The sequence below is a fragment of the Pituophis catenifer genome, unplaced genomic scaffold (genome assembly GCF_029215685.1).
Source record: "Pituophis catenifer annectens isolate HBS135680 unplaced genomic scaffold, rPitCat1.0.hap2 SCAF_3, whole genome shotgun sequence".
In the NCBI taxonomy this organism is placed as follows: Eukaryota; Metazoa; Chordata; class Lepidosauria; order Squamata; family Colubridae; genus Pituophis; species Pituophis catenifer.
In genome coordinates this window covers 184381446-184395411 of record NW_027256883.1, presented here as the reverse complement: position 1 = coordinate 184395411, position 13966 = coordinate 184381446, and the positions used below count along the sequence as shown (strand labels likewise).

The following is a 13966-nucleotide window of genomic DNA, read 5'->3' as shown; positions in this document are numbered from 1 at the left end:
AGCCGCAAGACCACCGAGGAGTCCCTGAAGAGGCAGAGATCTTTCCGGATTGAGAGTGCTGCTAACTCCGAGACTCTTCTGGCTGAGGTGATGGCAAGCAGGAATGTCACTTTGAACGATAGGTGTTTGAGGGCAACTGAACCCAAGGGCTCAAATGGGGGCCCCATCAAGGCTCGGAGAACCAGCGGGAGGTCCCAGGATGGGTACCGGTGCACTGTGGGGGGGCACAAGTTCTTGGCGCCGTGGAGAAAACCCCTGATGCGCGGGTGATGGGACAGCGCTTGGTAGGGCGGGCATGCGATGACTGTGGAAAGAGCCGCTGTCTGGCGTCTTAGGGTCGCTGGGGCCAGCCCTTTTTCCAGACCTGACTGCAGGAATTCGAGGATGTTCTGGACCGTTGCCGATGTTGGGTCCTCGTGGTGCTGGGAGCACCAGCGGCAGAACGCCCGCCACGAAGCCTCGTAAATGCGAGTCGTTGAGGGCCGCCTGGCAGCCTGGATAGTGTTTACTACCCCATCGGATAGTTTATCTCTTTTTAGGATGACCCTCTCAAATGCCAAACGGTCAATTGTAGCCACTGAGGCTCTGGATGACTGACCGCCCCCTGGCAGAGTTCCACCTGGTGGGGGGGATCTGCCAGGGTTGTTCCACGGATAACGCCATGAGGTCGGCGTACCACGGTCGCCGAGGCCAGTTGGGGGCCACTAGGAGTAGGTCCGCCTTTTCGGCCAGCAGCTTTCGGATGAGGCGAGGAAGTAGGGGGATCGGTGGAAAGGCGTAGAGTAGGCCCTTGGGCCACCTGCATCGTAGGGCATCGTGGTCTTCCGCCTGTGCTGCTGGGTAGCGGGATATGAAGCGGGTCAGCTGGGCGTTGTCTGGGGTCGCGAAGAGGTCCACCTCCGGCATCCCGAAGCGGGCGCTGAGTTCCCGAAAGAGGCGTGGGTGTAGTTGCCACTCCGCAGGGTCTATCAGTTCGCGGCTGAGCCAGTCCGCCCTGACGTTGGTTGCTCCCGAAATATGCTCTGCCTTGATCGACAGCAGGTGAGACTCCGCCCAGGCGAATAGGGCCTCGGACTCGAACATCAGCGCACGGGACCTCGTGCCCCCTTCCTTGTTGACGTGTGCTTTCGCCGAAATGTTGTCTGTGCGGATCAGAACGTGCTGGCCTTGAACTGCCGTCTGGAACTGACGTAACGCCAGCCTGATTGCTCGGAGTTCCAGGAGGTTGATGCTGCTGAGTCGTTCGCTCCTGGACCACCGCCCCTGGGCCACCAGATAGTGCAGATGGGCACCCCAACCCCGCAGACTTGCATCTGTGGTTAGTGTGAGTCTGTCCGGGTCCAGGAATTCGCAGCCCTTGAGGAGCGCAGGGGACTTCCACCACCCGAGGGTGAGACGTACCTGAGATGGTATGGTTACCCTGCGCTTCAGGTTGGTCTTGCCTGCTCTCTGGAAGGGCAGCAGGAACCATTGGAGGGCCCGCGAGTGTCTGCGTGCCCACGGAACGATACCGAAGCAGGATACCATCTTCCCGAGGAGTGATGCTAGCTGAACCAGGGGGACTCTCCCCCCTTCCGAGACCTGCTGGATTAGGTCTCGAATGCTCAGGATCCTCTCCTGAGAGAGGAACACTTGGCCCTGGACCGAGTTGATCTCCGCCCCCAGGTGCAGAAGCCGAGATGATGGTTGTAGCTGGCTTTTCTCGAAGTTGATGGAAAAGCCGTGGTCCTGGAATGCCCGCAGGACTCTTTCCATATCCCTGGCCGCCTGGCCGTGTGACGACGAGAGGATCAGAATGTCGTCGAGATAACAAAGGGTGCGCACTGGAATGGAGTGAAGTGTGGCCGCCACCACCGCTACTAGCTTGGTGAAGGTGCGGGGCGCCGACGAGAGTCCGAATGGCATTGCGCGGTACTGGAAGTGCTGGCCTGCAAACTCGAATCTCAGGAAGCGCCGGTGACTGGGATGGATTGGTACATGAAGATAGGCCTCCCGCAGGTCGACTGACTGGAGCAGATCCCCTCTCCTTACGCCCGCTAGTATCGACTTGAGGGAGTGCATTTTGAATCTGCGATACTTTACCGACTGGTTTAGTCGTTTGAGATTCAGAATGGCTCGCCAGCCTCCCGAGCTTTTGGGGACCAGGAAGAGGGTCGAGTAGAAACCGGAGCCCTGCTGATTGTGAGGCACCGGTTCTATAGCTCTTATCTCCAGCAGATGTGCAATCTCTTGTGCCAGAAGGTCTCTGAGTTCTTTGGACTGTGGGACCGGGCAACGTACAAAGCGACTGGGTGTAGGGCCGGAGAATTCGATAGAGAGCTCCGAGGAGATCGTGCGCTGAATCCACGAGTCCTCCGTTGATCGGGCCCATTGCTGGTGGAAGAGCTGGAGTCTCCTGCCGATGGGCCCCGCATCCCGGGCGTCACTTCCCCCTCCTGGCCGTCTTGAAGCCGGCCCCGCGAAATGGTCGTTTAGCTTGCTGGGGTCGGCCGCGGTCTCGGAACTGAGATCTGTCTTGGTGTCTGCTGGCGCTCTGGAAGTGGGAGCGCTGTGGTGGGGGCCCTCTTGGCCCTGTGCTGGGCCGAAAGGGCTGCTGGTAAGAGTAAGGTGTGTATCTGCGGTCCTGCCGCCGGTACGCTGATGGGAGCACCTTCCTCTTGTCTTTATCTTCGATCAAGACTGGTTCCAAGGCTGCCCCAAACAAGTCTGGAGCCTTGTACGGGGCTGCGGCCAGCTTCCATTTGGCTTTAAGGTCTGCCTTCCAGGGGCAAAGCCAGAACAGCCTTCTTGCTGTCACGTTCAAAGCCAGAGATCTAGACGCGAATTTGGCGGAGTTCAGGGATGCATCCGCAGCATATTCGGTGGCAGCTACGATCTTGTTCAGGTCGTGGTGCAGCCTGGTGTCCTCCGGGGGCAGTTTTTCCTGTAGTTGGCGTAGCCAGATGAGGGTGGCTCTGTTGAAGAAGGAGGTCGCCGTTGCCGTCCTGATTGCCCAGGCCGCTGCCTGATGAGATTTACGGAGGGCCCACTCCGTCCTCTTGTCCTCAGCTTTGAGTCCGTCTATGGCATCCGTGGACACCATCGATGATGATGACAAGGAGGCTACCAGCTGGTCCACTGATGGTAGAGTTAAAAGGTCCTCCAGCTCCTGAGCCGAGCAGTAGAGCTTCTTGTCCAGGCTGCTCGGGGTTGTTAGCGAAGCTGGCTGCCCCCAGGGGTTCTGGATCACGTCCGAAAAGAGCTGGGGGCAGGGAATACAGTCCTTCTCCTGCTTGGAGGACTTGAAGAGTGCGTCGTGGGGTCCCGCAGCTGAGGTATTAGGTGCGGGAATCTCCCCGGGCACTCCCAACTTGGTTGTGAGGCGCGCCTTGTGGAGGAGAGATTTGAATAAGGCTGGGCGAAACAGCCCTGTGAAAGCCGGAGAATCTGGCATCAGGCCCTCATCCTCTGACAACTCAAAGGCCTCTGGGCCATCCTCAGCTTGGTCCGAATCCTCTGATGAGGAAGACTGGGCATGCGCCTGTTGATGCTGGGCCAGTTGGTGTTGAGGCGCCCCCTGTGCTGGTAGTTGGCGAGGGGGGCCCCCCGCGGCCTGCTGCCAGCTTGCAGCCAGGAAGGAGGACATTGCAGAGTCTGAAAGTCTAGCTGGCTGGCTGGTAAGGGCCCTTCTGGGGCGCGTAGGCCAGCTGCCGTTGGTGTGAACGTTGCCTCTGCCCCACGTGATGGCAACTCTGGCAATGAGCGGGATGCTCCTCTGGGCCGAGGAAACTCCTGGTTGAGGGCGGCCACGTTCGGGGTTGCCGGTGTTAGGGCCAGTTCCGCCAGACTCGTGATGCCAGGGCCCGCCTCCGTGCGTGCCTGGGGCGAGGGGCTTGGGAGCTCGGGCCCTTGGATGGGTGTTGCCGCTCTCTCCTTCTGTGCTTTGTCACAGAGGCGCTCTAAGGTCTTATGGCGTCTTGCAGCATCCCTATCGAGGATCTGGAGCGACTTTTCCCCCCGGTCTTTATGGTGAGAGGACCGCTTCTTGGAATGCTTTTTGGATTTAGACCCCTTGTGGGGTGGGCTTGCTTCAGGCTCTGGATCCGATGAGAAAGGTGAGTCTGACAAGGCCATGGTTGCCATCTGCCCCTCTTTGCAGGATTCCTTGCCTGCGCTTTAACAGAGGCCCTTGTGTCAGCCGCAGAAATGGGGCTTGCAGCGAATAAACCGCTGAACTGGGCCCGCAGGAGATGTAAGCCTCTAACCACCAAAGAGGGCGGAGCTAGCCCTGTGAAAATGTGGCTAAGATGGCGGCCCGGAATCCACCGCTGAGGCTTGGGCACGTGGTAATGGCGTCCAAGGGCTGGGGAAGCTGCGGTCTCACAGCGGCGGCCCGAAGGTCCTACCGCCTGCCGCGCTCAGCCCTATGCAGCCCCAAGGGCTCTGGCAACGGAGAGGAGGAGGGGGGGGGGCTGCTTGCCTCACCGCGCCGCTCTCCTCTGGCCACGTGTTGCGCCGGGCTTAGATGGCTGCGGACTCACAGTGGCAGCCCGAAGGTCCTACCGCCTGCCGCGCTAGCCCCGAAGCAGCTCCGATGGGCTCCTGATAGCGAGGGGGAGGAGGGAGGGGTAGCTTGCCTCACCGCTCTCCGCTCTCTCTCCCCCTCGCCGATCCGACGCGCGGCTGCTCCGATCGCCGCTAGTGAAGGCAGCTGCCGAGGCTCGCTCTCCCCTTGCCCTGTTAAACGGGAGGCTGCTCTCTCTCTCTCTCTGTGAGCTGAAGCCGGCCTGAATCAGGAGCCTCCGGCAGGCGCGATGCGTGGGCGGCCGAAGCAATCACCGCCGCCCAGCTGATGAGCCGATCTTCGCTTCGGCTTGAAGCAGGGAACCGAAAGAAAATAAACTACTCAAAAATAAATAAAAAAACCTAGGAAAGGAAAAAAACGGGCTTGAAGCCTGGAGCTCTAAGAAAAACACTTCAGTCTTTGCCAATAACTGAGTGAAGACTGGGGATCATGGGATTGAGGGGCGTGGCAGGGCAACAGGAAAGGGAAATTGAGCTCTCACTCAGTTATTGCCAAAGGCTGAAGAAGTTAACCCATTAATGGATAGTGGGAGCAGCGCACAGGAAAAGATGGTAATTTCCATGGAAGAGGTTTAAAAAAGAAAAACTGCTTTAAAAAAGCATTGCCTTCAGAACTTCTAATTCAGAAAATAAAATCTATCCAATAGAGAGTATAAACTTTTGCCTTTGGTGTCATAACTGATTAAAGAAGTCCCTAATATATGCAGAAGTCATGAGTACTTAAAAAGGCAGGCAGTGTTTCCAAAATATTTCTAAAACAGAACGAACTTTAAAAAGAGAATACAGCATATATTCACAATGATATCCAAGTACTTCTCTAGTACAATGGACTACTGTACTTCTACTTTGGATTATTGCAAAATCCAAATGAAAAGTGACTAGAGATCAAGTGACCATAAGCAGAGCCTCCCCCTCCAGGAATGGGTACACAAGATGAGTTTGTATAAAGCCCCCCCACCCCAAGCCATGACTGCCATCTGCTCTTTAGGAGCGGCAAGTCCAGAAGGACACACAATTTGTGCAACAGCTTTATTGAGTACTACCCAATGACAGTTAAAGAAAACAACTCTCTAGAACCAGGAGACCCCAAACCCAGGGACACTTTCTCTATATGGGGCTGCCCTTGAAGATCATCTCAAAAAATTCAAATGGTCCAGAATGCAGCAGTTGTCATCTGGTGGGATCTAGCAAGCAAGCTTTCGCCATAGCTTCACCTACTGTATGGAATAGGGTAAATACAAAGCCAAGATAGGGAAAGCTGTATCTTTCTTGCTTCCTGAATGCTGTTAAGACATAGCTCTTCCCTCAGGCATTGTGTCCTGATGTAAAGTGAGCCAAGCTTTTTTTTTTCTTGAGAGGATAATACCATGGCACTGGTGACTATTAATCTTGCATTTTTATTATTGTATATTTGTTTAATTCGTGGAAAATAATTATGTGGCTAGGAAGTGACACTGATTTGATAGCACATAATCAATTAATCAATTTGTTAGCTGCCTAATGTTGTTTTATATAATGAAATATGCAACATTTTCAAACACAATAAAAAAGAAACAGAACATATTTGGTGACGCTGTCAAAGAGACAGTATCTGAACCAAACCACAGGACTGATAGACAGACTTACCAGTTACCTGAAGCTGTGATTTCATACTTGGTCCACTGATACACTCCGATTTTGACCCATTCCCGGCCATATCATAGGAAGGAACATGAACCTAAGTAAAAAATTCAATAAAAATACTATTTTAAGAACAAACGCTGCACTCCTTAGCAACATGGTAGAACAGTCAAATGTATATATGTACTGGTTAAATCAGGGAGCACCAGAAGCACATACAGTCAATAAAGAATATGTGTTGATAAAACACAGAAATGAAGTAGTAATATTAACTGAAAGTGATTAAGACTATTAACAGAATTATTATCAATAGCTCTGATAGCTCTGAGTATTTGGTAAGGTAAATAATAAAAATGGTCTTCTTTTGTCCTATCCCAGACAGATGCCTGTTAGCAAAACAACCAGTAGCAAGGAAAGGAGCAATATGGGCAGTCTAGAAACATGAAATATAAATAAATAAGTAAAAATAAAGGAGAAAGAAAAATAAATTTGCCTTAACATGGGACAAAGTAAAGATATGCAAATTATAAAGTAGAATAATAATTACTATAATGCCAGGAAGGTAAATTCAAGAAAAACAATCACTAGATTATTTTTATGACCACTATGCCTCCTAGTTCAACATATTGTATTTTACAACAGTATTTGACCTAAAATTTAGATAGCCACTACATCTCTTAAAAATAATGTCAGGATGGTGAGGGCCAAATTTACATAAATGAAAGACTACTATGAAGCTCAGTATAAATTATTTTTTTGGTTGTTGTTTTAGGAGTTAAAGTAGGTGGCATTTCTTCCATTTTCAAATATATCAACTTCTTACAGTGGTTACACATAGGTTTTAAAAGATATCTCACAGAAATCAATAATGAGCAACCCTTCACAACAGCCAAATAATTAACTATTCAAACATTTTATCTGATATATTAATAACATGTACTTGAGCAACTATTTTCCCCACTCCAGTATTTACCTAGATTGGTTGCTTTTGCTTTGCATGGTTATCTGCAAGACAAAATATTAATCTTCATAGTTCCTACATTATATGGAGAAGCTCAATATCTTCATTTTTTTCTTGTGAAAAGTCTATGCTTTTTAAACTTGCATGGCTAGCCCAAAACATATTAGCAGATCCCAAAGGAGCTGAGAGAAGAATTTAAAGTTCTACTTCCAAATCCTTTGTGTTCATGAATGTGTTAATTAATTAGTTAATTTTCCAATCTTTATGTCACCCACCCACCCCTTCATTTTTTTGGAAATGCACAAAGAAAACAATGGAGATATTCTTCTTACTAACTAATATGACTTTCTACTAGGGAGAAGGAGTACTCTGGCAAAGTGACCCATTAACATTTGCTTTGTTTTACACAAAAAGGACCCATGAATAATTCATACAAATGAGCATAATAATTGTACAGGATAGAAAGAAGCCAAAACCTCATGTATCCTTCATTTTCCCTGCAATCAATTCTCAATTCCTATTTCCCCAAAGCAAATATTTCTGATAGTGAAAGAATACATAAAATCTTTAATTCACTAATTTTGCAAAGAATAAGTCTGGTTTTGCTTGTAACAGATCTATGGTATGACAAATGGAATAAGTGTGTACTCTTCCCCAAGAAAACAAAACTGACTCGCATTGGGCTTTTTGGTCAGTTGTTGTTTTTTTACAGAAAAAAAAAATGCAGGCATAAGCCTGTGAATGACTATCCTTAAAGGTGGAGTCTTCATTGTATTCTTTCCAGTATTAGATAAAAGTTGGCTGGTTATTCTGCCCTCAGTCTCCAGCTGCAACATGGATATCCTTAAGGCAGTGATTAACAATTAAAGACAATGCTTAAGATTGTTTGAATATTTTAAAGTATAATAATAATTAAAAGGTTTCTGCATAAGCCAGTCTTGGTGGTCCCAGAGGTTATAGGCATACTGGTTGCTGTACCAAAATTTTGTTTGAAAGCTCTTAGAATATATGCATATTGACAAAATTTGCAACTGTCAATTACAAAAGGCCACACTGCTTGGATGCACACGTATATTACACTGAAACATTACAATATCCCTTTGGAAGAACTCAATGTGTATGAAGGTGAACACTAGCTAAAGAACCGCAGCTCTAGTTTTATATTTTTGTGTACATAATAATAATATTGGCATTGACAGAAATCACCAATTGTAAAAGGCAGCTTTGCTTGAAACAACTTACATCCTGTGGATCAGTGGTGGGTTCCTCCCGGTTCGGCCGAGCCGGTAGCGGTGACAATATGTCACCAAACCGGTTCTCTTTGTTTGGGAGCTGGGCCCTCCTGCCCCCCCTCCGTTATTCTTACCTTTTATTTGGCCCCGCCCCAATCTATTCGCTGCCTCCCAAGTCCCAGCTGATCAGCTAGAAGGAAAAAAACTGTTTAAACTCTTGCCGGGGGGCTTCAAAGGGCCGTCCTACAGCTGATCAATGTTAAAAGGCAGTGTGATGGTAGAGCAGGGCGCTCGAAAAACAAATGGGTGGACCAGTGCGTCCAAAAACAAATGAGTAGACCAGTGCCTCCAAAAACAAATGAGTAGACCAGCGCCTCCAAAAACAAATGAATAGACCGGTGCCTCCAAAAACAAATGGGTAGACCGGTACAGCTCTGCAAGCAGTTAAAAGCCTGGTAGACCAGTACCTTTGCTAAATCCTAAATAATTGTCACATGACCATCAAGCCACACCCACAAAACAAGTCACGCCCATAGAACTGGTACTAAAAAATTTTAGAACCCACCCCTGCTGTGGATGATATGTTTAACAACATCAGCCTATTCCAAGTTAAAGGACTTGGGAAGGACTCAGGAAATGGGCAAAAAAGCCAAATCCAGACTGAACATATGGGCTATATGATGATGAACCATAATAAATCCTTAGTTAGGACTTGAATTGTTAAGTTTCCACCAGTCTTAGACTATGAATCTAACTGTAAATTACTCACACATAATAATAATAATGTATTAAATTTATTTGCCACCCAATTCCGAATTATAGTAACTAATATTCTGCTGAGGAATTCTGCTTCTTCTTATCTCAACTAATTTTAAACAAACAGTAATTCAGTTTCAACATAATATTGGTGTTATCACCACAAATCTGTATGCATATCCAGGAATACACATCTCTCTAATCTGCCTTCCTTCTGAAAATGTTATCTTGTTAAAAACAGTTGAACATTATGATTTTCCTTCCCACTAATTTTAATCACACGAAGCAGTGCTTTTTTGTAAAGCCACAATATATGTTCAATCAGCACTACAAGGACAGGAATAAGTAAACTTGCAAGAAACCAAAATGAATCATCATCTAATTTTCTAATCAATTAAGTGAGATTATTTAATCAGGTTTTTTTTACCTTTCTTGTTGGAAGGACACTGCAGAGAGCCTAAGGGTTGTACTCTCCTATTCTATATTGCCCCTTCCTAATATGATTGCAAGGACATTTGAGACATTTATTTGTATATATCCTGCCATTATTATTTTTATAAATGACTCAAGGGGGTGAACATAACTAATTTTCTTCCTTCTTATTTTCCCCACATCATCATCCTGTAGTTGGGCTAAAAGAGAGTGACTGGCCCTATGTTACCCAATGGCTTTCATGCCTAAAGCGGGATTAGATCTCACAGTCTCCTGATTACGATTTTGATTACCATTTGTCCAAAATATTATTCAGAATTCCTGACCTCATTAAAGAAAAAAGCAGCTACCATTACTTTTTCTGTGATTTAAAAACAAAACAGTATTTTGCATGGATAACAGATTCTGATTTTTTAAGAAAGTTGAGATCTTCATAACATAAGCGTGTTTTTACGTAAACTGGACATTACCAGAAAATCCACGTTTTCAGGTACAACTGCATATTTCTCAAATCTCACAACTAAAATTATGCAATCTTATTTTAGAAATTTATTTCTTATCTGAGCTACAGAAAATCTGAGTTTTTACTACTCGAGAGTACTGGGAGATGAAAGTCTCATTAATTAAAACTTGAAATTAAAATAAAACACAGTAACTAATTGGTCTCAAACTGTAAAGATATCTGAGATTTGAACACAGCTCCACAGAAACACAGATTGTCTCACTACAAGGGATCCTTCTGGAGGCTAAGAAGCAATTATAACTGATTATGGCACAATAAACAGTATAATTTCCCTTCCTTTTAATAGCTTATATATAGCACTATAACACGTATTATAACAATGATTCTTTTGTTCACTGAAGACTTCATTCTTTACTACTGTACAACCTAAATTTTGAGCTCTTACAAATCTTAATAAATTTTGAACAAAGAATGAAACTCATATTGTTCCTAAGTACTAGCATTAACTGCATAGATTAATAAGTATAGTTTAATGACTATAATTCATAAAGATTTATTGTTTATGATTTCTGGGTCATAATCTAAACAACTGGTGTGTATTTGGGGAATAGGAATTTGGAATAATTTTGTAGCTTTGATGGAATTAAAGTGTAGAATTCTTATATTTTGAATTTATCAGAAATACTTGATCATGATTCCTCTTTCAAAATGAGAACCAATATAGAGCTGTCAGACTAGGAGTGTGAAGCTCTTACTTTAGTTTGTCTTCAGCAATGGAAGCTCACTGGATGATTTATGCCAGTTGTGCTCTCTTAGGCCAACCTATCTCACAGCATTGTTATGGTGAGGAATAAGAGGAGGAAGCATTCTATGTCAACTTGAGCTCCTATACAAAAGGCAAAATATAAACCTAGTAAAACGTTCTTAAAAATTGGAAATGGACACTTTAATGGATATTTTCTTCTGCTGTTTTCAAGTTTTCCTATCAGGTGCGACTGCTTTCACTCTTATTTAGATTCCTTGATGTTCTGCCTCTGAAATATGACAGATTACTTTCTAATGCAGAAATGGAATGCAATTTTAAAGCAATTTGTATGTTACAACTTTCCTTCTACAGTAAAGCTTCCATCTTTAAAAATATCAATATTTACATTTATTAATAATCTAGTATTTTACCTAGATTTAAAGCTAACTATAACAATTAGTAAAAGAAAACAATAAAAATCTAAAGTTAAATAATATGAAACATAAATACTGGAAATACAAATTCAGCACATACAGATCCATCTTAATCTACAAAATGAATTGCAATTATCTCAGAAAATAAAAACAAGTGCTACTAGAGAACAGCTGGTTAAAGCTGATTAAAGAGTAGGGTTGTCTGTAGGCATTCTAAGATTTTTTTTTATAAAGCATCTATAAACCTTTATATAAACTTTACAATAAATGTTTGTGTTTAACATATACAAACAGTATATTTTGGACTTTTGATATGACATCAGTTTGCATTCTGTGGGTTCACAACAACAATGACTAACATCAACTTGGCAACAATGTGATTCTCACTAGGTACTTGGCCAGAACAAAACGTATTAACTCCTACAATTTTCAAAATCTAAACCAAATATTTTACTTAACGAAGTAATCTAATATTTGTAAAGGAGGAAACCAAATTATACTTCATAGAATGTTAGAAAAAGATAAACCTCTTACGTACCTTGCCGGACCTAGTAACATAACCCCAGGCTGAAAGGACTAGGAGGGAGGGCAAGCAAAAAGCACACATTGCTTCTCCTGTCCCATGACCATGCTGCATGGGGGAAGGAAGGAAAGCGAGAAGCAGTAAGGGCTATCTCCAGTTATCACCCCTCGGGATGAAGTTATCTATAGAGAGCAGGCACAGCCGTTGGGGTATTTGTGTGTCAGGTATTGGCAGCTGAAACAACTCTACTGCAGGGGTGTCAGCCAGGGCCGGATTTTCCTATAGGCTAACTAGGCTTCAGCCTAGGGCCTCAAGATCAAGAGGGGCCTACATTCAAATTGTTAGCAAAATTAAAACTACACTTTCACTATAGGTGAAAGGGCCTCATAAGTGGAATAGCCTAGGGCCTCTTTTCATCTAAATCCGGCCCTGGTGTCAGCTAAAGAGCTATTCCTCTGCCCTTTCCCCTATGGGAAAGAAAATTAGGGGAATTGGTTCTCCAGTCATCATATCCAAGCATAAAAGTGTGGGGTGAAGTCAGTCTTTTTGGTGCTGGGACAATCAGCACTAAAAAGACCATTTTCCTCTTCCCCTTCTTTATCCTACTTCTCTTGCCATGGATAGCAAGAAACTATCCTACTTCTCTTACCAGGGAGGATTGATAAAAATGATTCTTCTGCTGACTTCTGAAGTTGGCAAATGGACTGTTTCCAGCCTCTGGAGGGCCTCTGGGGGGGTGGGGAAGGCCGTCTTTGCCCTCCCCAGGCTCCTAGAAAGACTCTGGAACCTGGGGAGGATGAAAAACGGGTCTTCCCCACTCCCCCCAGGCCCTCCGGAGGCCGGAAACGGCCTGTTTCCCTGCTTTCGGTGGGTCCAGAAGGCCCGAAAATTAGCTGAGCTGAACTCACATGCCCACCGATATGGCTCCATGTGCCACCTATGGCATGTGTGCCATAGGTTCGCCATCACGGGTATAGAGCCTGATTATATGAAGGATTCTGAAGAAAATGTAGATCTTCTCCCAAGCCTGGGTGAATGCTGAAACTATGTTAGTTTTGTTGTTGATGATTATCATTTTGGGTATATTTGGTTGTTTTTCCTCTTCCATATATATAAATGTCTTTTTATTGTTTAGTTTTTCTCTATGGGAAAATTATCACACAATTATCTGCAAATGTTTGCAATTTTCTCAATGACAAATTACCCCAGAGACTTTCAGGAATCAAGTGGCCTCCAAATTTAATAAATAAACAAAACCCAGCAAAGAAATAAAAGATTACAAATGTACGCTGAAAACTTTTCAAGTAGGTAAAACTTCTATTTTATACACATACACTCACAATTTTACTAGTCTCCTTACCAAGAGTACTTCGAGACAGGAATAGAATATGGTATCTGTTGTCTCAATCTAACCTCCCTCACTTGGCTTTTATTATATTTGCAAGGCAAGCTGTCCTGTATTTTTATTCACAAAAATGCCTCTGTGTACTGTAATCATTCTTAAAACATAAAAATGTTGTATGGCTGTAACTAACGTCATGACTGGATGAATGCCAACTTCTGGATGGGGGATTGGATGTAAGAGGGAACATTCTGGGGAAGCTGAGGAGATTGACAATTTCAGTATTTGTGACAAATTTTATATCCCATCCCTTCACATTGATTTAATCACATTGATTTAATCTTCGTGTTAAATCAACATTTGTGAGTGATCATGCCTACACTGGTAGGCACTGTATGAATAGACACCACCAGCCATCTGCCTATTCATAAAATGATTATCAGATATTTTGAAAGAACATCCAGAATATGCCTCTAAATTAGCATAGTGGTGCTAGAAGCTACAGGACTCAAATTATAACATAGCTAAATACTGAATATTACTTAGCACTTCTATTTGTAGTCTTTCAAAGATGCCGTACAGGCATCTTTTACTGCGGGGAATTCATATTTTAGTATATTAAGATTTAATTTTTTTAAAGATTGAAGTCTGTAAGAATTTGAACTCCAATAAACAGATATAATTTTCAATTCCAAATGCTTGTCTGGAAATACATATTTATGAAACTCTGAACTCACACCATTAAACAACTAGTTAATCAACAGCTATGATATATCAAGTTCTTGTTTCAGACCAACAGACTTAAGAATGTAAAACTTAGTCTCAGATAAAAATCTGTCCTTTGCTACACTTGGCCCAAGTCAAATAATGACCAATGTCCTCAGGGGCAAGAGGC

At 44.6% G+C, this 13966-nt stretch overlaps 1 protein-coding gene across 5 annotated transcripts in view; it reads right to left on the bottom strand.

The window, feature by feature from the left end:
* ITCH (itchy E3 ubiquitin protein ligase) overlaps nt 1-13966 on the bottom strand; it is a 55456-nt gene that overhangs the window by 32287 nt on the left and 9203 nt on the right. For 2 of the 5 annotated variants that reach the window (XM_070941671.1, XM_070941672.1), the window contains exons 1-2: nt 11745-11821; nt 6190-6280 (exon numbers count right to left, since the gene is read on the bottom strand). In XM_070941671.1, the coding sequence (XP_070797772.1) occupies nt 6190-6280; nt 11745-11813 (160 nt within the window). In that variant the 5' untranslated portion in view covers nt 11814-11821. Of the gene's footprint in view, nt 1-6189; nt 6281-7156; nt 7189-11744; nt 11822-13966 lie in introns of those variants that run through there. The other 3 variants (XM_070941674.1, XM_070941675.1, XM_070941673.1) reach the window with 2 other exon arrangements.